Genomic DNA, 27408 nt, shown 5'->3' with positions numbered 1-27408 from the left:
GAGGAGCCGCCGCAGGAGGAACAAGAAGGAGGAGGGGCTGGAGGAATCAGAGGTTATAAGAAGGATTGACTTCAGGTGCAAGCTCCTTTGTCTACCTGCAGCAGAACCCCGGGCTCTTCTGGTCACAGTTGTATGACTGAGTGTGATGTGAGTTCCTTTGTTGTTTAAACCCTGTAGTATATGGTTAGTTATGTTCAAGTTATGTTAGTAGTTGCTTTATATCATGACTCTCTGAGTTTATATATTTTTAATGGAATTAATTCATGATTTATATTTTCTGTTTAGAGATAAAACCAGCAACAATTGTTGTCCAGTTACCTGTTCCCTGTCCAAATAACCTCGAAAGACTGCAAATAAACCTGTAATGGTTGGAATTGAACTGCTACTTCTCCTGGTGTCTCATTGTGCCTGACCGCACACCCACAGTGTTTCCACATTACATGGAAACCAGTATCACCACCACCATACAAGTAATATCAAGCCTCGTAACAGTAGGAGTGCAAACTAATTATATAATTGAGTGGAACTACAAAAATAAAATGTTTAAAAAAAAAAGAAGAAAAAAAAGAAAAAAAGTGTTAATGCAGTAAAGCCCAGTATTTGCATTAATACGTCATACATATGATGCCCATTGCCTCAGTGATTTCACTTTATGCAGGTCAACATTGCCAAATTTGTGAGATTTGATCTTTCCATTTGTCCACATTTGGGACCACACTTTGCTTTTGCCTCAAATTTATAATAATTACTTTATTCTCAATATTTCTCATTTTTATCCATTCTTTCAGGATGCATCACACCTTTTTCCCCATTTGACACAGATCCAATTTGATTTTTGACATTTCACATGACCAAAATATGTGGGTAAAGTTTGCATAAATTTCTTCATGTTCACGCACTTCAGGCATATTTGATGCATATAGCAGAATATCTTTTTATTACTAAAATACTGCATCTTAATCTTAAAATCTAAATCTTATTTCTTCATATCTATCAAAATTCTTCAAATTGTCTGTAGTAGCGAACTCATAGGTAAGTTTGTAGTACCAGTGTAATTCCTCGTGACATTTATTTAAACTCCTTTAATAAAATAATACAGGCTTGCATTCTTCACATGCACACAACACATTTTGGGAAACAAAGAAGGTGCGACTCAGAGGTTTTTCTCCATTTCTTCCAGCAAGGGGCGGTGGTGTTCACACACATCTCTGGTCATGATGAGCATGCTCTGAGCTCTGGCCGGCTGTGATGCAGGGAGGAGAGGGGGGGTGCTTCTTTTCTTATGCATCACCGGCAGTATTCGAAGCTGGTGGGCGGTGCAGACCCCTGAACATCCTGACGGTCTGCGGAGACTGACCCTAAAGATGCGGTAGGGAGGGGGCTGCTGCTGGAGGAGCGGTGTCATATTTTATATTTTTGCCGGAAACAAGCCGTCGGATGCGGTGGGAGGAAAAAAAACTGCATGAGATAAACAGACCTTCTTTGTCTGCAAAACCTCTTTGAATGCAGGAGAAGAAACAGACAATAGTTTTGTTTTTGGGATTTGCTTCCAAGCCTTTGAGTTTGAGGCTGTGTGTGCGCTGAGATTTGGCTTTTTTAAGGCCACTTTTTTGGAAGTGATGTTAAATCAGCTGTTGGTCGTTGGGATGAAAGAGACAAAACAGCTGTGAAGGGATGACTGTGCGTAAACATCCTCTGACCTGCTCAGGATCTGCTTATGAGTCTTCGTCGGCTTCCAGCCAGGGATGACATACAGAGGGCGGTGATGCAATGTGGTGAAAACTGTCACTTTTGATTTACATCTCAGGCCCTTGCTCGACGCATCTGTGGGAGTCGGCTGTGTTTATAAATCGGACAACCAGATTGGATGTTGGCTAACTGACAGGATTGCAGCCAGGCCTTTGTAAACAAACACACTGCAGAATTGAAGGCCAGCACGCATCCACAGACGCTGATCACACTTGTTTGTGCCGGTAGATGCTCTTTTCTCTAACGCTCTTTCTGTGGAGGCTCTATCGACACTTATCCATCATGTTCAGCTCTGAGAGACTCACCGTCCCGGATTATGTAAGCCGGCTGCAGAGAGGGAGGAGCGGATCCGGATCCGACCCCAGAGCAGTCTCTCCGGGCATCAATGCCGACGTCCAGGCGGTGTTGGACACTTCACTCCCCGCCCTGCGCTGCGCCATCAGGAGGCTGAAGTCGGCCAAAGAAACCTCTGATTCAGATGAGACCCGCAGGGCCATCGCGGAGATCTTTCAGCTAGTGGAGGAGGCATGGGTTTTGCCGACTGTAGGCCGTCAAGTGGCCGAGGAGATCTGCAACAGAATCCGGCTGGATGGAGGCCTGGAGCTGCTGCTTCAGCTCCAACAGACACCTGCTGTAGAGATCACCTATGAGTCTGCAAAACTGCTGGAGCAGATACTGATCTCAGACAACAGGTACAGTGTGAACAAGGGTGGACAACACTTGAACACTGTAATAAGCTACTACAACAGCCCTGCAATGAAAATTAGGTTACCTTTTTGAATATTTAAATGATCAGTTTCTGTTGGGAGTGAGTTAGACAGCTGTTTTATTTCTTTGCACAGGAATGAACAAAACAAACTCTGAACCAAATAAATGATTCAAATTATCTTGAATTGTCAAAATGTTCTTTTGATAATCAGATCATTGACTAATTGTTTCTGCACTAGCTGATTTATAACTATATGTATAAATATATTTTTCCTTGTTTTGTTCTCTTTAATAATCACATGAATTTCTGTCACTCTACCTATGAGATTATATGAATCAAGTTTTGTCTTCATCACATTTACATTTCTATTGACAGAGATTATGTAGCTCGTCTGGGTCTGGGGGTCATCCTCAACCTGACCCGACAGCAGGAAGATGCCCAGCTGGCTCGCAGCGTCTCGGGGATCCTGGAGCACATGTTCAAACACACTGAGGAGACGTCCATCCACCTCATAACTAACGGTGCCCTGGATGCCCTCCTCTTCTGGTGCCGGGGTACAGATCCCACTGTGCTGCGACACTGTGCTGTGGCCCTAGCTAACTGTGCCATGTATGGAGGTCACCACTGCCAGCGATGGATGATTGAGAAACAGGCAGCCGAGTGGCTTTTCCCACTGGCTTTTTCCAAAGAGGATGAACTTATTCGTTTCCACGCATGCCTGGCTGTGACTGTGTTGGCTGCAAACAGAGAAATTGAGAAGGAGGTGGTGAAATCTGGGACCTTGGAGCTGGTGGAGCCGTTCATTGCATCTTTGGATCCGGATGACTTTGCCCGCAGTTTATTGGACAGTGCAGACAGCATGCAGGGGAGGACAGCATCTGATCTGCAGCACCTCTTGCCATTACTGGATGGCACAAGACTGGAGGGAAAGTGCATTGCAACCTTTTACCTTTGTGTTGAGACCAGCATCAAGTCTCGTCAGCGCAACACTAAGGTACAATCACTGTCCACTTTACATAGAGCTCAGAACTATAGGTAGCGCTGTCTGGTAGCTTTGATGTCACTGAGTTTCACTTTGTCCACTTTGTTTCAAGATATTTCAAGAGATTGGAGCGGTGCAGAGCCTAAAACGAATCGCCATGTACTCCAGTAATGGCACAGCCTGTGGCCTTGCCAAGCGTGCGCTGAGCATGATGGGAGAGGAAGTGCCAAAACGTATCCTGTCATGTGTTCCCAACTGGAAAACCTGTGAGGTGCTGAGGTGGCTGCAGCAAGTGGGCTTCAGTACCTATTGTGACCGTTTCCAGGTGGGTATATATCTAAGAGTCATCATCACATCCTGGGACTACAGATCTCCCCATTCATTTCTCCAACAGCTCACTTAAAGAGTTGGTCTGTCATATTTCTATTTATTTTATTATATAGGAGCTGCAGGTGGATGGAGACCTCCTGCTGAACATCACGGACCAGGATCTGAGCAGTGATCTGGGCATGACTGCAAGCCTCACCAGAAAAAGGCAAGTGGTAAAAACTCTTCAACTCAAGGATCTCAGCAAAAGCAAACGCTGTCTCATTCACCGTTTCAATTAAACTCTCCAGGTTTCTGAGAGATCTGCGTGTGTTGAAAACATATGCCAACTACTCCACATGTGACCCAAACAACATTGCTGACTGGTTAGTTGAGGTGGACCCTCGTTTCCGTCAGTACACCTACGGTCTGGTCCAGTCAGGAGTGGATCGCAACAGCGTCCAGAACATTACCGATCAGCAGCTTCAGCATGACTGCTGCATAGACAACGGAGTCCACAGAGCTAAGATACTGTCTGCTAGCCGCAGGCCTATAAAACCCTGCCATACAGATGCCCAACCTGCAGGGCCCGACGTCTTCATAAGCTACCGTCGAACTACTGGCTCCCAGCTAGCTAGGTAAGAACTGAAACAGGATTAGTGAAAGAGGAGGTCATTCAGAGAGAGAAAATTATTCAAAACCAGGGAGCAAGCAGAAGTCACATGTATTGCGGTAAAATAAAAAATTCTGTCTGTATTGATCCTTACGTAAAAGTTTTTCACTTTTTCTTTTCTTCTTTCCTTTTCCTCTTCAAGCCTTCTGAAGGTGCACATGCAGGTTCGAGGATACAGCGTCTTCATAGATGTGGAGAAGCTGGAGGCCGGTAAATTCGAGGACAAACTGATCCAGAGCGTACAGCGAGCGCGTAACTTCATCCTGGTTCTGTCAGCCAACGCGCTGGACAAGTGCATGGGAGACACTGCCATGAAAGATTGGGTGCATAAGGTCAGAAGTTTTCCATTCCCCAAATGGGAGGGCCTGTTGAAATGTCAGGTCTCATTATATCTCATTTTTGCTTAAAAGCCCTTATGACATTCATTTGTCTTTGGGTAGTATTTTGGGATTTAAAAATTCCTAGTGTTCCTTTTTTGACCTTGCAATATGATCTATAACCTCTTTCTCTCTAGATTATACACTCTGTTATGTACTACTAGCTACCTTTAGCTTTGCAAAATGGGTGGTACTGTCCTTGTAACAAGGTCTGAAAATTTCACCATCCATTATTTTGCAGAATACCTGAAGAATTAAAAGTGCATGTACAATTTTATCAATCCAATCATCAGTTCGCACTATATTCCCAACATGAGCTGTTCAATTTACAGTGAAGTAGCGAAACAAAAACGAGGGCTCAGATGATTTTATTTTTTTGACTTTACAAATGATTCTAGTCATTTGTGCGTTTACATGACATCATATTTTGTAGTTCATAGGCTCAAAGAAATTACTGTTTATCTTGCAGGAGATAGTCACGGCCCTGGCTTGTAAGAAGAACATCGTTCCTGTCACAGATAATTTTATGTGGCCAGACCCCATGTCTCTGCCAGAGGACATGAGAGCAATACTCAACTTCAATGGCATCAAGTGAGTAACTGAGACGGTGCATTTTTGTGTTGACCACACAGCTCTGTGGGGGAAATCCCTGTCATCCCAGGTGGTTGTGTGGTGACTCCACTGTCCCTCTTAGTGCAAACATTATTAATCTTTCAAAGCCTTATATTTATTCCATGAATATTTTATCAATACACTGGTTAACTTTTTATTGTTTGTGACAGGTGATTAGCAGATCTGTTAAATATCCCTTCTTTTGACACAGATGGTCCCATGAATATCAGGAGGCGACGATTGAGAAGATCCTTCGCTTTCTGAAAGGACACCAAGACCAAATTGATGGCCCAGACGCCTCCAAAGGACAGAAAAACAAATAAAGTGACATGAGCAGAGTTTGAACTCAGCTCTAATAACTTTCAATGATGCCAAATTCCACATGGCCTAAGGTGAACTGGCCGGCAGCTTCCCCTGCTCTGCCCAAATGCACGTGAAGTGAATTTGATTGCGTTTAGATTACATGCTCACATTAATACCTAATATAAAATAGACCTAATATATTGGAAATGATAAATGGAATTTAAAAAAAGGGAGTTGAGATTGTATGTGCTAAACTCTAAGCCTTTAATGTTAGTATCCACACACTGCTGTATATGTGTAATCAGGTACAATATAAGCCTTTTGTCTCTCAGGAAAAGAACTGTGATAGATCAGCCGCCACTGGCACCCAGCAAAATCATCAATAGCAATTTTGGAGGCATCCACTAACACTTCAGTTGTCATGGAAGTCATAGGCAATCATCTTTTATTTAACCCATTTACAAAACATTCACAGGACCAAAGCAGTTCTTACTGACATTTGTGTTTTGTTTTTTTGTTTAGGCTGCGATAGAAAAGAAACCTTTCCCAGCATTGAATTGGTTTCATGATGAGTATCCACGGTGGGTGTAATCCAAGCTGGAGGCATACTGTACAGAAATAAATGAGCTACATCCTATATATCTGCACACCTAATTTAACCAAGATTTAAGGAGTGTACAGTCAATGGAAAACCTGCATATGGTATTAAATTTTTCCTTCCTTCCGGAAAGTGGATAAAAAAAAAAAGTTCTTTGAAATAACTTTAAATGCTCAAAAATGCACCAGTAACTCCTGTAAAATGATACTTCCATTTGTGTCTTGTTGACTGCTGTAGCAACATAGTGCAATACATTAAACTATGATTTAATACTGTTGACTTGAGGTTTTATTCACCAGTGGTAAGTCTGTTGAGTAATTATTTGTCCACTTGGCAGTTGAAATTTCACCCTTGTTCCCTCAGTGTATTTAATAGAAGCAGTTGAATAATAATAAAAAAATAATATGCAGTAATGTGATACACTGAGGCTTGTGAGAATAAAAGACCAGTTGCAAACCACTACTGTAGCTGTACACCTGTGTACATAAAACAGCAAGAAAAAAACCTGCTTTGATGATGCTGAAATAAATACCAACTAACATTTGTTAAATCTTGCAAATTCACTAAAGCACTTATCTAGATGTGTTGGTCGCATATTGTTCTATAAAATTGCATTACTATAGCCTGAATGCAACAGCTGTTCTGCAGGGATTTTATCTGAGTTTGCCTTAATATTGTTTGCCTCCAATTTCCACCTCAAAGCATTTATTGAAAATGCTCAGTGTAATTGTCATTGACTTTTTTTTCAACCAGCAACACAGGATTTCATTTTTTAATCATGTGTTTTTAATGGTCTCAGTGTGAAACAAACATAATTTGGTTTATTTGAAACATGATAAAAAAATAAAATGTGTTGTGAAAATTCAGTGAAATCCTTCATTTGAAGTTCACTTAATTACATGTGACATGTAACTGGAAACAAATTAAACCACAATCTTTATCACAAACTTTGCAAAATAATCCAGTTCTATTCAAATAAATAAAATGATCATAATTTAATAATATAGTGATTATGACAAAGAACAGACAGTTCTATTGGTCAGTTTTATCGCACAGTATGTTTGAAGATCGACTTTGATCACATGATCTAACCAAACTGCTGCCCAGTGTCAAAAATAATCTTTGTGCAAATCAACTCACAGCAGTTCAGTTGATGCTTCACTTAACCTTGTTACTTCCCTTTGTGCATTTTAAAGCTGATTTGGCAGCTCTTGTTTCCTCAATGTGCAACTAGGACGTGACCCCTGTGTGCATGTTGGCTGTGGGCCTGTGCTCTGGGACTATCCAGTGCTGTTTGTGGCAGTGGTGGGAGGGGGAACTCTTTGGGGAGTTTGGACTGTGCTATTTGCTTTATGGAAAAAGGAGGGAGGGAGGAATGTCGAGGTGTAACTCAGTAATCCCCGCTCGCTGGGGCAGTTTTACCCTCTCTGCTATGGATTACGGTTGGCTGGGTTGGACATGTTTGGCACAGACGATCTATCTGCTTACGGAGTTATGCCATGAATCTTAGGGTAATGACTTCATTTGAGGGTTTGTTTATGGACCACTTCTACCACTTCAGGTCTGGCTGACTCTCCACTCAAAAGACCGAACAGACAGTGTAAAAGTACTCAGATTATTAACCTGAGTAAAAGTGCTGATGCCACAATGTAGAAATACTAATCAAAATTTGACTTAAGTAAAAGTACAAAAGTATTAGCATCAGTATTTACAGTACCAAACCAAAGTACCCATTTTGCAGAATGACCCATTTCAGAATAATGGATGTGTTATATTATAGGAATGTTATACATGACAAACTAATGTAAACATCACTTGTTCATGTTGCAGCTGGTAAAAGTGGGGTTCATTTTAACAACTTAATATACTGTGAAGTAGCTTGTGAATTTCTCCCCCAGGGATCAATAAAGTCTTATCTTACCTATAATAAAATACATCATAATGTATTTGTTAATTATATTTACCTCAGCCAAGGAGGTTATGTTTTCACCTGTGTCTGCTTTTTGTTTGTTTGTCAGCATGATTATGCAAAAAGTACTGAACCGTTTTGCACCAACTTCATCATTAATTAAGTAGCTGGTGTTAGCAAGCTAGCAGAATAGGTTTCACAGACTACAGAGCTGGGTTGGTTGTATCATGAATTAGTGAATTAGTATATGTGATTATCGATTTGGAAAAACGGCTAAAGATAGTAAGATGATCCCCCATGTTTAATGTGTTTCTGCAATGTTCCAGCATGAGGTATAACGATTGGTAAGATGCAGACGAACATTTGGAAAAATCGACTTTGAACTTCCATTGTTAATATGAAAGGGTTAATTGACAGGATAATGGTTTGAAAAATATTATTAACATGCAGCTATTAGATACAAAAGGCAAGAGTGTATTTCCCCACTCTTTCTGTAAGAGGACCTCTGTGGTGATCTTTTCAGGAAGGAAACAGAGGTATGTCAAGGACGTCTCACTTACTGATTACTACTGTAATTAGGAACCACACGTGTCAGGTGATCTAAAATCTTGCAATGAATAAATGAACTTCTGAAGACATATTACGTTGCACTCATGCTTGATATGTTCTTGCACAACAGAGGACTTCAGGAATTTTCCTCTTATGGTTAGCACTTTATACCACAGTGTGCCATTACAGCTATTGAAATTAATAAATTAAAAATGGAAATGTTAGGCACATTCTTTGGCACTCGTTACACTGTACTGAAAATGTGAATCATGTCTAGAATCTTGTTCACAACACCATTTGTTTGAATGCCATGATGAAATAAGGGAATACCATGGTGAGTTTTTTGGGCCAGTAAAGATCTGAAAAACCCCAGTATCCAGTAACTGCTGATTAAGATGAAAGAGGTTTTTCACTAGCCTCAGTCAGGAGGTCTAACTGTGAGAGGTTCCAGGTTCCCTCTGCATTTCTGCAGGTCAGGAAGTTGTGGACTCTCTGTGGTCTCTCCTCTGGTCTAAACATTGCAGGGTCCTAGAAAAACAAACATAAAAATAATTATATTATGGTCATTTAAAAAGGAGTGGATTTAGATTTTCTGTTTTTTTCCACAGGCATTTGTTAAGAATTTCTTTGTTTTTTTAAAATAGAATCCATCATTAAAAACAAGGAAAAGAGTCAATAAGAGAAGAGCAGACTCACCCAATTATTCCAGCGGGGATGAAAAGGATGATAGCAGCAAAAAGGAAGGGAAAGCCCTTCATGAAATGCAGTGTGGCTGGGTAGAGCGAGTTAAAAACGCCACTTCCCACCAGAAAACATAAGCTCTCCACACAGGCGACAGAGGCAAACAGGGTACCTGGAAGAAAACACAAACACACAATTATGTATACAACCTGCAGGACACAAGCTGGCCCTCCTGAAAAAGGTACATGTGCTTCAAATCAAACAGCACTGTTGCATTACTGATCTAAATATAGTTCATTGACTAATTCAAACAACACAAAGACAAGCGAACTCTCCTTTTCTAACACTATACTGGTTTAATACAATTCTCGCATCTTTAAATCATTGCATAGTTTTCTTTGTTACAAACAATCTGATTTAAACATGTGGAGTATTTGTACTTGATCAGTGACTGACCTTGCTCTGATGGGTCCACCAACTTTGACAGCTTTGACCTGAGCACAGGTGTCGCAGCCATGAAGAGAAAACATAGACCATAACCTAGTGGCAGACAAATGAAGAGATTTATTAATGTCAAATAATCAAGTGTAACACTTTTGGAGACTGCTTTGTATTTACTAACATTACTAAAAGAAATTTTACTGTCCAACAATATTAACAGATAGAGACCATTGCTAAGATTTTCACCTCTGTTTTTATATTTATATGAATATTTTCTCATTTTGAACTGCGATGGTCCGTACATTATTGCGCAACTAATCTCTGAAATCCTCACTACGTTGCAAATTTAAACTTTGTGGATAATCTTAATTATTCCCATGGGCTATGAACAGAGAAATTTCTTCACAGATCCTAGCTCAGAGGGGAGGAGAAGATACTTGGGAGTTTTTTTATTGGCTGGTGTTTGAGGTTGCCAACATACTCAGCTTGACACCTTGTTAAGTCTGTCACTTGCTGAGTTGTGATCATGACAGCATCTGTCTGATAAAGTGAGATCATTTTCACCTGTGGCCAAAAAGACTGTGCAGGTTTTCAAAACCTTTTGCTGGAGCCGAGTTTGCACTAATGGATGATAATTAAATTAAAAGGACACATTAAATCTTAATGCGAGAGATAATCCCAGGAAATGATTTTACTTGGTCAAAGATGTCATCATGTCTTATAAAGGCAGATTATGCTTTGTTTACAAGATGTTTATAAAAGGTAATTATCTCACTCCAGAGCCTCTCACCTGTGAACATGAGCTGGGTGGTGTCAGCTACAGTGAAGACCACCAGTCCAGTAATATTGGAGGCCAGACCCACGAGAGCCACCCAGGAATCCTCCAGACAGCGCTGCATGATCTTCAGTCCCAGCAGACTGCTCAAGTAGGCCAGGTGCTGAGCTGCTGATCCATAGCCAATGAGGGCTGGTCCCCAGCACAGTGGTGAGCTTAGTTCATACAACACATACAGCTCCCTGCTGCCAAAGTGTACAGTCACCACCAGAAAGAAGCACAGTGTGTAAAGCCACAGCTTGCATCTGTGAAATCTTCCACCCCCCTCACTGCTACTGCCTCCTGTTGAGTAGAGGTGCCAGACAGCCTTGTGGTGGCGAGTAGTGAGGAGCTTTGCACTTGGGTCAGGCAGGACAGACTCGCGGACAAAGAGGTAAGCGTACAGAGCTGCAGCCAAGTTGGTGGCGAGGACCAGCCAGAATGGATTGATGTACCTATATACAGGCATAAACATTAATGGTATTATTTACCACTTCAGATAGCAAAGATTTTGAGTTAAGTCCAATAGTGTGAATGATACTTCTCTAAATACTGTGACTGCAACAACCCACATTTCTTACCCTTGTGCACGACGCCACTGCCCTCCAATAATGCTGGCCAGCATCCCTGACAGACCCAGACAGGCCTCCAGCACTGCCACCCTGAAGGTGCGGGACCTTCTGTCACTGGTATCAGCCACGTATGCAAAGCAGCCTGCCAGGATGGCATTGAAGTCACCTGAAAGGCCACTAAGCACTCTGCCCACTAGAAAGTAGACCACAGGCAGCTTCAGGTACATCACCACGAGGTAAACCACTGCCTGCAGCGCCAGGCCAAGGTTGGGGAGGATGAGGACGGGCCTACGGCCTGCAAGGTCACTCCAAGAGCCCAGGAAAGGCACCACCAACAAGCCAACAGAAAAGCCCACTAGGCTGATGTACAAGTTCCAGTGGGCTGTTAAGGTTTCCACCTCCTGACAAAAACACGTTATCATTCTTCATTCTTGTCAGGAAGTTTTAAGATTGTGTACTTATCAAAAACCTTAACAGGTCTAGATCAAAAACCACTATACTTACACATGTCAAATCTATGCTAGATTAACAGGGAGAGTGTAAAGACAGTTTAAAACAATGTGTTAGATTTATTAAAACTTTTATCCTATATATGAACACTGAAAAATGTAACTGTTCACTGCTTTTTCCCCCATCCAACCCATAGATTTTGCCAACAGCAGCAGACTGGTTACACTGGGAGTCATGCTGCCATGTGAATGTAATATTGGACTACCGTTACCTTCTGAAGGGGGTCGGGGGTCACGGAGCCATTGCTGCACTCCGACCTCTTGGTGCCGTTGTAGCCGAGGTCCTCGCTGATGCGGTCCCACAGATACTGAGTGGACAGCGGCGCCTGCAGGGCCAGAGAAAACATGGAGAGGAACAACACTGGCTCCACTGAAATCGGCAGCGAGCATGTAAACGGTGGTCGTACAGAGCCGGTGGTCGGTACGTCGGGCTCATCTTTGTGGCCGATTGAGTTCGACATTTGGTCGCCCGTTGATGTTGCGCTGAGGACATCGCCGGGAAGGATCGCTGCTGTGTCCGACTCGTCCATGTCGACCTGGGTTAACTGTAAACATTAACAGCGCTAACGTTACTAACTCGGTGTTCACAGAAGAATCGGACAGAAGCGACACATTAACCCGCTCTCTGCTCTTTTCTGTAACGGTGTCGTCGTGTGGCTAACTAGCTAATCATGCTAATGCTAGCTTGTTCACGCCGCTGGTGTTTCTGTTTGGGTTTATGTAAAATAAGCTTGACGGTAATTTATCTACCAGCTCAGCTAAATAAAGGAAGCGATACTGGAGCACATAAAGCGTGAACTCAGCAACGCCACCTGGACGAAGAGGTGAACTACACTTCAGTTCAATTTATCTTTTTGCTGAGATTTATACTATGTTGAGACGTGGCTAACAGAGTTGTTATCCGTGCCAACACTTTTAGCCTCGTTGAAACAAAGCCCAGCTCTTCCTGAAAAGTGTTAGATTAAAGGCTATTTTATCATGCACACACTAGGGGTTTTCCATAGAATAACAAAACAGCTGTGAAAAGAGCTGAATTTTTGTTTATTCTACAAAAATGTGAAGTGGTTAGTAAATAAGTGGATTGTAATGCTATTTCAAGCAGATTATTGTCTTCAATTAGTATCACAGGTGTCTGCAATCTTATAATCAGTCATTTAGCCTATTTCTTTTTCTTTTTTTTAGCCTATAAATGAAAAAAATCCTCATGACACATCCTATTACTGTTCAGATCACTTTGACAGAAACAGTTACAGAGCAATGCTGAAAATAAAAAAATTCGTGACTTGTGATGCTTGGCAAAGACTTGTTTTGAATGCTCGAGTTAACTGTATTTGGATGGCTCATTTCCTTTTGTGTGTGAATTGTAGTTTTCTTTGTTTGCATGGGGATTAGGTTTATGCTTTTAAGATATTTAAAATAATATGCGCAATATATACTGTGAAGGATGCACCAGAGAAATAATTAGACAGCAACCAAAATACTAATAGTATACTAACAGTGTTATGATTATCATTAGTTCTAATTTATGATAATAACTCTATTTAATTATTCAATCATTAATATAATTGCAAGTGTGATACAACCTTATACTTTTAACATTTGTGATATATTTGTGACAGAACAGTGTAATAGGATCTCTAAATTATCAACCGCCCACTTTAATTGTTTAGATCAAAACTTTACATAAAAATGGATAACCCTTTTTTTTAATATATATATATATATATATACTATATATATATCACTTATACCATATATATATATATATATATATATATATATTAGTGTATAAAGATAAGGTGTCTTTCTATTATGTGTACTAAGGTAGGTTTTTTTAAGGTTATTGGCTAAAATCATTTTTAGAATGATTAAATGATTAGATAACAACAAAGAACACTTTAAAATGTTTTGCTGCTTTGTCCCTATAGGCATGAATCAACAAGATGAACAGCTGGTCTTCATTAACCTAAAACTAATGGGGCAAGAAATGGGCATTTGATGCCTCTGTCATGGGCAGATACAGAAATCAAAAAGGTACGTTCCTCACTGTTAGAGGTACAGACTTTTAGGTAAAGTCAAGTGGTCTGTTCATAATGTCAATAATTATCATGGAAGAACCATTGTCCTGGTTTGGCTGTTCATATGTTAATGTAAAATGTGAAAAATAAAGGAATGGGATGTTGCACTGTTGAATCTGTTAGACTTTAGGACGTAAGGCTCCTTGAACTCTCCCTTTGGCTTTTAAGAAAGCGGAAAAAATACTTATAAATTCAACATAAAACCACCCTGAAAGCAAAAAGGGCATTTATTCCAATTTCCATTTATTCCATTTATTCACAACATGACAAATGTTGAGTCTAAAGGGATGCCAAGAAATTATCCATCATAAAAACTTAAGCAGACAAAAATATTTGAGTGGTAAATCTTTGTGTATATCCTCATTCACAATTAACTTCTTGAACCTTATTTATATCAAACTCTCTGATGCTCTGACCCACACTCCAATGCTAGGCACCACTTTGCCCCGTCCCTAAACAAGGTTTATGTCTCACCACCCAAGTAAACACACTCTTATTTGACTTGGTCATATTTATACATTTTCATTATTATCATTTTTTTTTTTGTAATTTTTTTGTATTTACACTTTTGTATTCATGCAAGATAACCATACAAAGCAGAAAACAAGCACCATATTAAGTTTTAAAAATTAGTTAAAGTATAATCTTTGAAAGCATTTTGTAATATTGTTTTTTTAAGCACTCTACAATCTTTTTTCTCTTGAATTTATTTTCTAAGTCTCTAAGAGGATTACATACAAATGTAACTCAAAATTTAAATTACAAATGTTATATACTCCGACTCTGAAAGCATTTTCCTGTGCAGTGACTGTCAGGGAGTTTCACCCTCTAGATTAAATACAAGCTCAGGGTTGTCTCAAATGGTAAAACATCAATCATCACTCTATCTTCTTTGATACACTTACACATATAACAGGAGGATGATCTGGTTTGTCTACATTTCAGCTACTGTGAGGCCTTTCTTTGGAATTGCACCACTGTTTTTATGAGCTACACCCACATGAGTTATGCATAAGGCCTTTAACCCTGTTATCTAATGAAACTGTTTTTTACAGATTGACCTTTTCTGCTCCCTCTGCAAGAGATGAACAACAACAGACTTGTCACTTTGTTGTTCCTATCAGGCATATGCAGGGGTTATGTTTTTATTTGGTTTATTTTGGAGTGAACCATGTTAAGACATCTGTGCTACTTGATGGAATGTATCAATTGTGACAATTAGTGATTAAGCCTTGTTTAATCTTAATCTCTCATTACTGAAGTGCCTATAGGTGTGAAATAATGTGAATGTCTTTGACTAGATGTATAGATGCCCTGTGATAAGCCTTTTAATGATCACCATTTTTTTTTATCATTTACTGTACACCTGTTGCAGACATAGCAGCTGGCACAATTTATTGTCAAGATCAAAAAGATACTTTTTCTGTAGATTATTCCTCCTGGCTGCTTATCTTATCTGCCCCTTTCTAAACACATGGAAACACACCTTCTACATGCAGGCCCCCCACTCTAAAGTTAATTTTTAATCTTTTTTCAGTAAATACTGGTATATAAACTGTGACTTCATATGTTGCCGTCTTTTAGATAGAACAAAGGTATCATTAATTATTTTTTCTCTCTGACTCTTCAATACTTTGGATGTCCATCACACCTTGTGGATCATGGCTGGAATTCTTTCATGGCTGTGGAGGTATAGGAATTACATTGTGATAGTTCTGACACCTCTTCTGCTTCTGCCTCTGCCACTGGTCATCCCAACCCAGGTAAGAACATGAACGTGTGTGTGTAATTTTATGTCATAGGACACATCTGCAACCAAATTTTAGACTTATGATTTGCTGAATAAGGATGGTCTCTCCAATTGCATGATGTATATTAGACCACAGCTATACAATCTACTCTATATATACATACTTTATATGTATAGGTTTAAGTATGTGTTTTTAGATTAGAGTAGCCTTGTTGTTATTTGAAATGTCATGTAAATTATCAATGCTTCTCTCAAAACATCTCAGCTGCTAAAGAAGAAGTGAGAAAGATTTCTAGACAAGGCCTTACACATGGCATGCCCAGGTCAATATAGAATGGTTTACGAGTTCTATCTTCAGACTAACTTAAATTCAATGACAGATCTGTCCCTCCCTTAACCAATAACAGAAAGAATATCAAAGAATGGACCTGATGATAGGACTTTAGAGATGCCCAACAAAACACCAGTCAGGTCCAGATTTACTACAAACACCAACATGAGCAGTGCTGTAGATTCTCCCTAAAGGCCAGAGACTCTAAATTTTGTTCAGGCACTTTAAGTAAACACAGAAAACTGACCAAGCCTTCCCAGCTGCAACCCCTTCAAATAATGTCCACTACAGCTGTGCTCAGGTGGTTACTAGTATCCACACACCTGCCTGGTGCCCTTCATTCTCAGTAACCTTGGAAATCCTCTGTTAAGGAGGCCTGAGTGTAGAAACTAGTTCATTATTATGGTCAACCTTCAACTCTTGCAGATTATATTAAACACCAGTTTTCATCACAAGGGTCCAGTTCACCATGCCTCAATTGTTTTTTCCTCTCCTTACAGGACATTAGATAGGGAGACATCACCACTTTGCTTAAAAGTTAAATTAACTAAGCTAAATATCATAAATATCAGCCTTTTCATGAGTAATGGTAATCTTAATGTATTTTGCAATACGAACACACACTAAGATCATATAAAATATGTATTTTGCTGCTATTACTACTATTTAGATTACCTTATAATTTTTTTATCATTTGTTTTTAAGCTTAAAATCCAAGAGTAATGTGATTACTAGAAGTAAGCAGTGCATGACACATAATGGAACTGGTAGGAGAGATTGTTTTAGTGGTAGAGGATGATATGAAGATGTGTTTTTGTAGACGTGTTTAGAAGCTAATGAGGCATATAAGAGCCAATTCTGCTTTCATTAGGGTAGTAATGAAAGCGATTTATAATGTCACTCTGCCACTGAAGAGTCAGGAGGGAAAAGAGGTGAGGCTCACCAGGAAAGGGGAATATTTTGTGTGCAGACCGGTTTGGTGCTGCCATGTCTTAAACACACCTCCTAGATTTTGGGGAGGCTGGCAACACCAGTTGCTACAGAAGAAGCCAAATGAATAAAACTTTAATCTATGGTGAGGATATACATATTATATTACTATATTATACATTGTTTTCTAATACGTAGTCACATGCAATTTGCTGGGGATGTTGTATTAATATAGGCTCACATTAAAAGTGATTAGACTTGGTATTTCGAACCAAATGAAGAATCTATTTCTGCCCTTTTCTTGTCTTTTCCAAATCAATTTATTAAATCCACAAAGTATGTTTTTAAAAGAAAATAGAGCAAGTTAAGTCCAGTTGTACTGCATCCAAATCTACCCAAATTTTGTGAGACCATTTCAACAAAATGAGAGAGGTAAGCTTTGATTATCAAAAAGGATCAAAGACATCAGCCTGGAAGTATATTTATTGCTTTACACTGTCTTCTTAGTTGTAACATGTCCAGGAAAGGCCTCTGAAAGTGACCCTTTGTACCATGTAATCTTTGACCATGATAAATTGAAAAGTGGGATCATGTTCAGGGGCTCATTCAGTGTCATTAAATCAAAGATTAAAGACCACGATCTCTGTCCTTTTCAGCTTGTCACAATTCATGTCAATTTAAATAGATATGAACCTTTCACAGTTCTTTGATTATTCATTCACAAGATAAACTGCCTTTTCCTTATTCTCTTTTTTTCTTTAACATAACAAAAGTCTATCAAGCTACAGCTATTTTGGTGTTCACATTAAATAACAAGTCATTAGTGGGCCATTATTCTGGACATTTGGGCTAAATTAGATGGTAAATAGCCCAAAACGTCTCAATACTTGCTGCTACTTACTAAGAAATCTAATTATGCAATTTTTAATGGCTGGCTGCAAATCTTTCAACCGAGTCAGCCAAGGTTAGGAAGTCTCTGGTTGTAGTTTCCTTCATGGGTTTGGTGTGTGTTTCTCTTTCTCAAGTATACATCAACACTCATGTCAAGTGTACCATCTGAAGTCATGTATGTGCATTAATCCTGTTAAGTAACACAGTCCTTGTTTGTCATTACAGGAAGCAAAATGTGGCTTTGTGATAATCCTCATGGCACTGTACTGGTGTACAGAGTGTATCCCTCTGGCTGTGACCGCCCTGCTGCCTGTCATTCTGTTCCCAATGATGGGCGTCATGGAGTCAGGCGAGGTATTTCCAGTTGTAGACAGTAATTACAAATTCTGATAAGCCATTTTTTGGAATTGATTTGACAGGGTTTTTTGTCTCTTTTCAAGAATCAGTTTTAGACTCCAACATGACCCTGTTTGGATTTCCTCATTCCTTTTTCTTTCCTTACCCAGGTTTGTATCCAGTACCTGAAAGACTCCAACATGCTCTTTATTGGTGGACTGCTGGTGGCCATTGCTGTCGAGCACTGGAACCTGCACAGGAGGATTGCCCTTCAAGTTCTACTTATTGTAGGGGTGAAACCATCTCTGTAAGAATCCTTATTTTGTACATGCACACACATACATATACACACTACAGCTACGATATATATAAGTATGGGGACACCCCTCTTACCCCCATACCTTTGTCTACTTTTACTGAGGCTCTTTTATATGGTTTGAGCTAGAAAATCTTAATGGTACATCATACAATTCAACTTTGCAGAATGCCCTTTCCTGTTTTAATGTGACAGTGCCCTTGTGCATGAAATGAAGACCATAAAAAATGGCTTTATGAGTTTGTGTGTTGAAGAGCTTGACTGACTTGCACAGAGCTATGACCTCAGCCCCATCCAACACTTTTGGGATGAAGTGGAGGGCCATCTGTGAGCCAGGTCTTATCACTCAGCATGTCTTGCGCCTGAATGGGAGCAAATCCAGCCAGGATCCAAATTTTTCTGCAAAGGAGGCTCGAGGCTCTTATAGCAGCATATTAATGCTCCTGGTTTTAGAATGACCGTCCATCAATCACATAGGGGTGTAATGTTTGAGGGTCCATGTACTTTTGCTCACGTAGTGTGTGCACTCCTATTATCACTCAAATCACTTTACATCTTTTCTTCGACCTTCACCTCATCATCTAATCATTTGTTTTGTTGTCCTCTCCAGTCTGATGATTGGTTTCATGAGCACCACAGCTTTTCTGTCCATGTGGATCAGTAACACGGCCTCTACAGCCATGATGCTGCCCATTGCAAATGCTGTGCTGCAGCAGCTGTGTGACACAGAGGCCAACGCTGAAGAGAGGGATTTTAGTCTGACTGCTGCAAAGGATGGTCAGGAAAACCAAGCATTTGAGATGGATGACCGCAAAGGAAGTGACGATAAAGAGCTCAAACCAAAAGACAGCAATATCAACATGGGTGTGTGTGTGACAGTGATAGTCTTTGTTTTTGTTCTTTTTAAACTTTATGTTTTACTTGTTGAAGAGAATATGTTTGGTTACCTTTTTTTTTTTTTACTGTTGTACTGTTGTTTTGCAGATACACATAAAGATGATGTCACCAAAGACATTAAGGAAATCAAAGTTATTTCAAATAGGTTTTCTAACTTTGTTTTTAAAACAACAGCCTGGTTTAGAAAAGAAAAATAAAAGGTCAAAATTCCTTGATAAGATGTAGAAGAAGCAGAGTAATAAAAGTGTAACATTACAGGAAAATTTTATTATTTTTGTGATTTTAAGTACAATTCAAACCCACTGAAAAGTGTTTATACATTTTTTATTCTTCAAATAACCACTAGAGATTTGATAATGTCACCCATTTCTTCACAGAAGCAGATATGTCATCAAACTAAACTTTTACAGAACTCCAATAACAACTTTGTCTTCAGTGCATAAAATACTTCCAGATAATAGTAAAGCCTGGAGGACGAAGCAGTAAATTCATGTTACTGTACATACTGGACGCTTGAACAATTGTGATGTCTTTTCCTTGCTGAAGATCTCAGCACTGTCCCTCCAGAGGTTTGTGAGAGGAGTCCAGAGATGGAGCAGCGACGACTGAAGAGGGAGCAGGAGTATATAAAGCTATCGAAAGGCATGAGCTTGAGTGTTTGTTATGCTGCTAGCATTGGAGGGACAGCCACCCTCACTGGAACCACACCTAATGTCATCCTGAAGGGCCAAATTGATGAGTACGACCTGCACATATGCAAATAAACAAAACACACACACACATATGGGCAAATTTCTTAGATGCATATTTATTTTCTGCTTGTGGACTAATAACAAAATTCTGTTGAATTCAGGATTAGAGTCTAGTCTGTGGAAATCAACCAGAACTTTCCAACTCACAGCCATGGAGTTCCCCTGTAGTTTTGACTAACATTCCTGATTTTACCCACAAATAGCATTGTTGAGATCTAGGAATGTATTAGACAAGGCTTCTGTTAGGGCAAAAGTCCATCAGGTTAAGCACAGGACTAGACAAGTTATTTGGATGTAATGTGAACACACTAAAAATGTCTGTTATGATTGTGTTTTTGATTGTAAAAATCTGCATTTGCACACAACTGCAGTATGTGCAATGGGTATAAACTAATGCATTTTTACTTCCATAGAGAAACAAAACAATATTATTTAACAAACATAACTTGGTGGCAGTTGTAGACTCGCTCATCTCTCAACAGTGTCCAGTCGTGTGTTTGATCTTTGATCTCAGTGTTTTTTTCTTTATCAATAACAGACTCTTCCCAGAAAATGGAGGTATAATCAACTTTGCAAGTTTTTTTGGCTTCTCATTCCCCAACATGGTGCTAATGCTTGCTCTGTCATGGTTGTGGCTGCAGTTTATGTTTCTGGGCTTCAAGTAAGTTTCATGGACTGGAGTCATTCTCTGTTGTTATTATAACCAAAGCATCCACATTATGAAAACAGTAACTGATTTTCATATTGTGTTATTTCAGCTTGAGAAAATCCTTTGGATGTGGCACAAAGAACGATAGTGACAGGGAAGCTTACCAGGTAATCAAAGATGAGTACAAAAAGTTGGGCAGGATGAGCTTCGCTGAGAGCTGTGTGCTGGTTATCTTCACGTTGCTGGTTCTTCTGTGGTTTACCAGGGAGCCCGGGTTCATACCCGGCTGGGCCACTGTGCTCTTCAACAAAGAGAAGCCGTGAGTATAACTGTTTGTTACAAAGCTTTCCATAACTCCTCAGTGAAAATAGTGAAGACATGAATAGCTAACCAGGAACTCTGGCTCTGTCTAGGTGCAGAAAATAAAGTTGGGTCAACTGTTAAGTGTGTATCAGTCACTGAATATTGGTCTCCATAATGCAGAGTATTAGCTGGTCTGTTCCGTCTTTGAGGTCCAGTGTCAGGTGTTTGATTGGATGATTAGAAATCAAAATTAAATCAATATTAAATCTTTTTGTAATGTCAGTGTGTGAAATAGATGTTTTAAAAGCTGTTTCTCAACAGGTATGTCACAGATGGTACTGTGGCCATATTAATGTCAGCACTCTTCTTCTGCATCCCATCCAATTTGCCCAGATGCTGTGGGAAGTCCAGGGATGGTAGGTCATCTTATAAGTTCTTATGAACTTGTACAACAGGTGCATTGATGTAAACACCTTTACACTAAAAAGATGTAAACAGACTAACCATGCTTTATGGTATATGTGCACGTCTGGATAACCCGATGGACAGTGTCCACTCATTGTTGCACCACATTCTATGTTTATGGCATGCTAAGTCTGTCACATGACGATAGGATTGCAGTTTTATAAGCTCCTCTGTCCTCTCTATCTGTGCACTACAACAGACAAAGATACAGTCAATAACTTTTACTGCCCGTGACAACTCGTCTCGCTGATTCAGTGCTTTGTAATAAACGTTATACAAACTCGTTCCTGTGCTGAAGCCTGATAGCCCCAAGGTCAAGCCTGTACAACAGCACATGCTGTGCAGATCCTTAGACAAACTACTTTTGTATCCACAATTTTTTTTCTCCCTTGGTAACTTAAGTTGAGCGTGTCCTGCTCCTGACTATAACCAACAAGGTCTTTAATACCCCTCAAAAACTGGAAAAGCAGAGTGTTTTGTACACAGAGAAGTGACACAATGATTAACACACACTGTGTGTGAAAGGTGTGATGCAGACTTTGAGGTGCCAAAGTCCATTTCTCACCCTGAAAAAGAAAAATAATTAATTTAAAGGTATGAATCCAGTAACAACACCACATTTAAAAAAATTGCCAAATGCTCTCTTGAATCTTGGTGGTTTGCCACTTTATCATGCTTTTTTTTCTATCTTCACAGAGCTCCTTTGTAGTCACAGCATCTTATCCGTACACAATAAAAGCTGGGCTAGGCTTTTATACAGTTAGTTAAGATAGATCATTGTTTATGACTATCCTGACCATTAGCTGAGAGGAAACTGTCAGCTTTAAAGATTTCAACTCTTCTCCTCTATATGTCCTTGTTCTAATAGGGGCTCCTACTGAAGCCCCTTCACCTTTGCTTAGTTGGGACATTGTCCATGAAAAGATGCCTTGGAACATCCTTTTACTTCTGGGAGGAGGTTTTGCATTGGCTCATGGAAGTGAGGTAATGGAGTTGACCAAGTCCACATTTTTCTGAGGATAATCTTTTCTATAAATGTTTGAATGCTGATCTGTGTTTTCCTACCCTGGCTAAAGAAATCTGGACTTTCCGTATGGCTGGGAGAAAGTCTAATACCACTGCAGAGCATCCCACCCTTTGCCATCTCCATCCTGCTGTGTCTGCTGGTGGCCATGTTCACCGAATGTTCCAGCAACACCGCCACCACCACTCTCTTTCTGCCAATACTGGCCTCCATGGTGAGACATAATGAGAGACTAACTCAGTCTTACTCTCATATACATCCAGTGCATTAAACACAGTGTTATAGCACCATTTTGCCAGTACAATTTTATGAAATCCTTTCTTAGACAAGCAGGACTGAGAACATAACCACAGGACACATCATTGCGTGAATCAAATCCTGACTGGTTTTGATATATTTATCATTTGCAACTCTGTTTAACTCTTTAACTCTGTTAAAAAGTACTTATAATCTTCATCACATACAAATTTACTTTGGCCTTAGTGTAAATCTTTAGTCTAAGTGTGCAAAAGCCTTTCAAGGGTGTTATATCACATCTATGTTGTCTTCTTTCAGTATTAGCATATGTTAACAATGAAAGCACTTACATGTTTGTATAAAACTTAGTATGAATTATGAACTTTTATTGCTTGTAGACATAAAGAGAGTTGTTGCAGCACTAAAAACTCTTGAGGACCTTTAATATCATACCTGCCCAATTATCATCTGTGTGAATGTCCCTCCAGGCCACTGCCATTAAGATACACCCGCTGTATGTCATGTTTCCCTGCACCATCTCTGCCTCGCTGGCTTTCATGCTGCCTGTGGCCACTCCACCCAACGCCATCGCCTTCTCCTATGGCAACCTTAAAGTCATGGACATGGTAAGACCTTTCAGAAAAGAGACCCGGAAACTGTGTGTTGACATACACCCAGTGTTTGGATAAAGGCTCATATCCAATTTTTAGATAAGCTGCTTATATTAATCCTTATATCTGATCATTATTATGTATTTTTATACACACAATATTCTGAATATTACCATGGAAACAGAACTCAGGCAGACTGAGCAGCAAATGCAACATATACATGGCTCAGTAGCTCGAGAAATTGGTATCAATATTATTAGATTAGTATAAGACCTATTCTGAATGTGCTGACAAAACACTGGACAAAGGTCCAAATATCATTTTGTTCATGTTGTATAATTTTTTTGGTTGTTCCAGGCCAAGGCTGGATTCATTCTGAACTTTCTTGGAGTCATAACCGTCAACATTGCCATTAACACATGGGGTGTGGCGATCTTCCAGCTGAATACCTTTCCCAGTTGGGCTAATGTCACCAAAACTCCTTGAATATGAACTCAGGAAAATGGACACGGGGAGAAAAAGGGGGACATAAACAATACCTGCTAATTTATCAGGATTCCACCAACAGAAGACTGGGCAAGCAGGTGTATTAGTTTATTAATGTCAAACTTCCTTGTGTATTCCAGCCAGTACAGCCTGGTGTGCTGTGCAACGCTGGAGCACCATTTGTTAATGTTTTGACTGAACCGAGTTCAGTTAATTTAGATAAATCATCTTCTATACAGTCAACAAAGCAGAAGATTGATAATAATTAATAATAATAATTTATTTCCAAGACAAAAATGTAGTTTTTCACCTACAAAACATAATATTTAAAAACAATCGCAAGCAGATTGCAGTAAAAAATATATATTGTGGCAAAATGTTGATATTGTGACTTCTCATTGCATCTGTAATAAATGGTGCTGCACTATCCTAATATAATAAACTAAAGTTTTACCAAAGAAAACTATTTGCGAACAAATGTAAATGTATATTTTAATTCCTACATTTCCTACATTTGGGCAGGTATGAAGCATTCTTGTTATTAAACATAATAGATGGTTACATATGTAATCATTGTCCTCTGAGTATAGAGACTGCGGTCTTATATATGTTGGCTGGAGAGAGAATCTTTACACTAAAGAGAAGAATAAACATTCCTACATCATATGGATGCTTACAGCAAATCATACACACTGAACTACTTGTAATTTTGAAAATACTTTAATTACTCAAAAAAATTTGTGTTGTTTATCAATGACAGAATATTCAGCTTCCAAGAAAATAAATATTTGGAATAGAGAGACTGCAGGTTAAAGGGTACACTCTAGTTTTTGACTGAGACTGTTAAATTTAATAATGGGCTCAAATCTCATTGCCATCCATAGGATTACGAATGCTGGGTTCCCTGATTTAAAGAGATCCAAGAGCACAGAAAATCCCTTCAAAGGGTCAATGTGGGAGGAATGCAAAAATGATTAGAGGTAAGGGAAATCAATTATAGGAAACATTTGATTGAACTCCTTGGCAGGGGTCCATATATCTGCTGTATGTGAAGGCCTGGAGCAGAAGGGATTTTAAAATCATGAATCTACATTACACAGAGGTCAAAAGAGTAAGCAGTTATAAAATCGAAAACATTTTGTTTAATCTAGCGACCATTCTTCTGGTGAAGACTGAAAGACAGCATCAGGCAAAGGAAAAACTATCACTCCATCTCTCGTTAAACCAGTTCTCACAGTAATGGAAATCAATGAAGGTGTGATGGATGTCTGTTATCAGAGGTAAGACAACATCTTTCTTTAATGATATCTTCTGTCTTACTTCTGATTCCTGTAGGTATTTTTATAAACATGATGTGATTGGTTTTTATGTCAGTTGCATCCCACTTTTAATGTTGTAATGCTGCAGTACATTTGGTCTAAGACTCATGTTACTGACCCTGTGCAAGAAGTAGCAAGATTTGAATCAATATGATGCATAACCATCTGTAATTATCATACTCCCTGGAAAGCTTTACCACTTGACTGTACTAGCATTTCTGAACGCAGTTTTTAATAAGGGCCCTGAATCAGTGATTAAATGGTAATTGTGAATATAACATACTGAGAACAGTCATTTGAGGAGACAGCTGCACATTTTATTATCAAATATCCTTGGGACAGGCAAAGTAATTGCGGAATTTATATATTCCTGAACCTGAGCTGTGAGGTATTCAGTGATAAATCTCACTGCCTCTCACTGCCTCAGGGACTCTGAATGTTTTCCTTTGAGTTTTCAAAAGACACACATAAATCACGCTTTCTGATTACATGAAATATGGAATTAGATCTTACACTCATCTTTAGCCTTATGAATATTTTCATTAGAGAAAATCATTAAAATTGTTTGTAATCTAATGAAAACAATTAAAATGGACTCAAAAACATGTTGCTTCACACATTTAATTATATATGTGTGTGTGTGTGTGTGGTGTGGTGGGGGGGGGGGGTTATGGGACGGCACATTATGAAAGCAAAACAAGCATATTTCTGCTTCACCAAATCAAGTTAAAAATTTTTTGTCAGACTTCATTATGTTCAGAATTATTGCTTCTGAATTACTGGATATTCTTCATGAAATAGCCATCTCATTGACAGACATGTAACTTGTGACAAGGGATCGCAACAAAGCTTAATTTTCCCGGGGTTTGTTCTTCTCCCATGTCAGTACACTTCAATTTAATTCCTTATAATGACAAACAGCCACAGCTAACTGGTGACACAATGTGTAACAGCACCAACATCATCACAGATAAACACCAGGCCACAATTCATATTCAAATATACGTTGACATATCTCAAAAACAGCACAGCAGTTTCAGAGTTTCATAGCAGCTCTGTGAGGCTGCACTTAGACAATGTTCAGCAGATATATTGTTTACCATGTTCACCATCTTAGTTTAGCTTGTTAGCATGCTAACATTTGGTAACCACTAAATAGAAAAATACAACAGCTGTTGAAGGGCAGTTGTGGCATGTAAATGTCATTTGTATTGGATGCTTCGAAGCACATTGACAACATCTCGGTCAGCAGGTGTTTTCCATCAGCTGTAGTGCCTGCTGTGTCATGTGAGGTCAGACAAACAAAATGCTTCACAAAGTGTTTCACTTCATAGACAGTAGTTTATCGCCCCTAAATCAAGCTGATCATTCTAAATTCATTCTATTGCAGATCCAGAGAGATGAATCAAAACAACCGAGTGGATGAGTCACCATGCTGAAATTACTCTTGAATGACAGAAGCTGATTTGCATATTGCAGAATATAAAGCACTCTGATACCTGTGAGTCATCAGTGTGATTATGACTTCCACTGACAGTTAGCTGTCATTATGTCATAAATTATTCCCTTGTTTTTGTTCATTATAAAGTCATGAATCAGATTTGAATTTACTAAAAATGGGTGTGACTCCCAAGATTAGACGGACATATAAAACTGTCTCAGGTTTATTAGTGTCCTGGGTTGAGATCAGGAGTGTTAAAACTTTGACTTGTGCCTAACACTACTGACCCATGATGTTTAGAGTGGTATAGAGAAACACAGCTTCAGTGCTTTTAAATTATAAAGGGTCAGTATCAGCTCTGCAAAACATGATATTGCAACTGAAAACCCCTGAGCACTGGGGCAATTATTTCCCAGAAGACAATGAGACTTTCACCAAAGAGCCTTCTGGAATCTCTTCCCTCATTACACCCTCCTCAAAAACTCCATCTTTGGCAGAAAGAGCCTTCGGCAGTAGCCTTGCTCTGCAGAGGCCTTGGACTGTAACTCAAGAGTTTATTCAATCTGTAATTAATCCTCTGTCTCTCTGTCATTCTGCCTCACCCTCTCGCTGAGGACAGGGTTTGTTCAAGGTATAGCTACGAGCTAAGGGCGCTGATGTTTTTTTGGTTCATCGGGAGGATAGGATAGGAATGTACCTGTATTGACATACCTCTACTCCCTCTCCCTCTCTCACTTTCTCCTCTATTTATCATCCTTCCTTACTCTTTAAGCCTCATACTTTCACCATAAAGGTTTCAGAAAAGAAT

The 27408-nt window shown here is 39.4% G+C and overlaps 3 protein-coding genes across 4 annotated transcripts; 2 read left to right on the top strand and 1 right to left on the bottom strand.

Moving 5' to 3' along the window:
- Positions 1-1977: 1977 nt before the first annotated feature.
- On the top strand, positions 1978-6586 carry sarm1 (sterile alpha and TIR motif containing 1). The gene is made up of 8 exons (XM_022748443.1): positions 1978-2441; positions 2834-3452; positions 3553-3765; positions 3884-3975; positions 4058-4384; positions 4562-4751; positions 5266-5387; positions 5620-6586. The coding sequence occupies exons 1-8, from the start codon at positions 1978-1980 to the stop codon at positions 5729-5731; spliced, it is 2139 nt and encodes a 712-aa protein (XP_022604164.1). The 3' UTR covers positions 5732-6586.
- A 1691-nt stretch (positions 6587-8277) lies between these two features.
- Positions 8278-12502, bottom strand: slc46a1 (solute carrier family 46 member 1). 2 transcript variants are annotated; one of them, XR_002665203.1, is made up of 7 exons: positions 11997-12502; positions 11285-11676; positions 10680-11158; positions 9905-9988; positions 9464-9620; positions 8705-9295; positions 8278-8668 (listed from the first exon to the last, which is right to left on the bottom strand). XR_002665203.1 is itself a non-coding variant. In XM_022748445.1 (6 exons), the coding sequence occupies exons 1-6, from the start codon at positions 12312-12314 to the stop codon at positions 9241-9243; spliced, it is 1485 nt and encodes a 494-aa protein (XP_022604166.1). In that variant the 5' UTR covers positions 12315-12502; the 3' UTR covers positions 8278-9240. The 2 variants fall into 2 exon arrangements, 1 of the variants encoding a protein (XP_022604166.1); XM_022748445.1 differs by having other exon boundaries at positions 8278-9295.
- Positions 12503-15523: 3021 nt separating this feature from the next.
- Positions 15524-23991, top strand: LOC111224066 (solute carrier family 13 member 2-like). Its single transcript, XM_022748444.1, has 12 exons — positions 15524-15625; positions 17990-18118; positions 18271-18407; positions 19027-19284; positions 19894-20052; positions 20604-20726; positions 20824-21033; positions 21339-21433; positions 22351-22466; positions 22559-22720; positions 23232-23369; positions 23712-23991. The coding sequence occupies exons 1-12, from the start codon at positions 15524-15526 to the stop codon at positions 23838-23840; spliced, it is 1758 nt and encodes a 585-aa protein (XP_022604165.1). The 3' UTR covers positions 23841-23991.
- The last annotated feature ends 3417 nt before the right edge of the window (positions 23992-27408 follow it).

Source organism: Seriola dumerili, unplaced genomic scaffold (genome assembly GCF_002260705.1).
Source record: "Seriola dumerili isolate Sdu_G_001 unplaced genomic scaffold, Sdu_1.0 BDQW01000122.1, whole genome shotgun sequence".
Taxonomy (NCBI): Eukaryota; Metazoa; Chordata; class Actinopteri; order Carangiformes; family Carangidae; genus Seriola; species Seriola dumerili.
Note: the sequence above shows the minus strand (reverse complement) of the source record. Positions and strands in the feature narration are given on the sequence as shown.

Coding starts and splice junctions, on each gene's coding strand:
- sarm1 (XM_022748443.1), top strand. CDS start 1,978: ATGCTCTTTTCTCTAACGCTCTTTCTGTGGAGGCTCTATCGACACTTA. Junction 3,453..3,552: donor CTCGTCAGCGCAACACTAAG/GTACAATCACTG, acceptor CTTTGTTTCAAG/ATATTTCAAGAGATTGGAGC. Junction 4,752..5,265: donor TGAAAGATTGGGTGCATAAG/GTCAGAAGTTTT, acceptor TTTATCTTGCAG/GAGATAGTCACGGCCCTGGC.
- slc46a1 (XM_022748445.1), bottom strand. CDS start 12,314: ATGGACGAGTCGGACACAGCAGCGATCCTTCCCGGCGATGTCCTCAGC. Junction 9,621..9,904: donor GGTGGACCCATCAGAGCAAG/GTCAGTCACTGA, acceptor GTTTTCTTCCAG/GTACCCTGTTTGCCTCTGTC. Junction 9,296..9,463: donor ATCCCCGCTGGAATAATTGG/GTGAGTCTGCTC, acceptor TTGTTTTTCTAG/GACCCTGCAATGTTTAGACC.
- LOC111224066 (XM_022748444.1), top strand. CDS start 15,524: ATGGCTGGAATTCTTTCATGGCTGTGGAGGTATAGGAATTACATTGTG. Junction 15,626..17,989: donor CACTGGTCATCCCAACCCAG/GTAAGAACATGA, acceptor TTGTCATTACAG/GAAGCAAAATGTGGCTTTGT. Junction 23,370..23,711: donor ACCTTAAAGTCATGGACATG/GTAAGACCTTTC, acceptor TGGTTGTTCCAG/GCCAAGGCTGGATTCATTCT.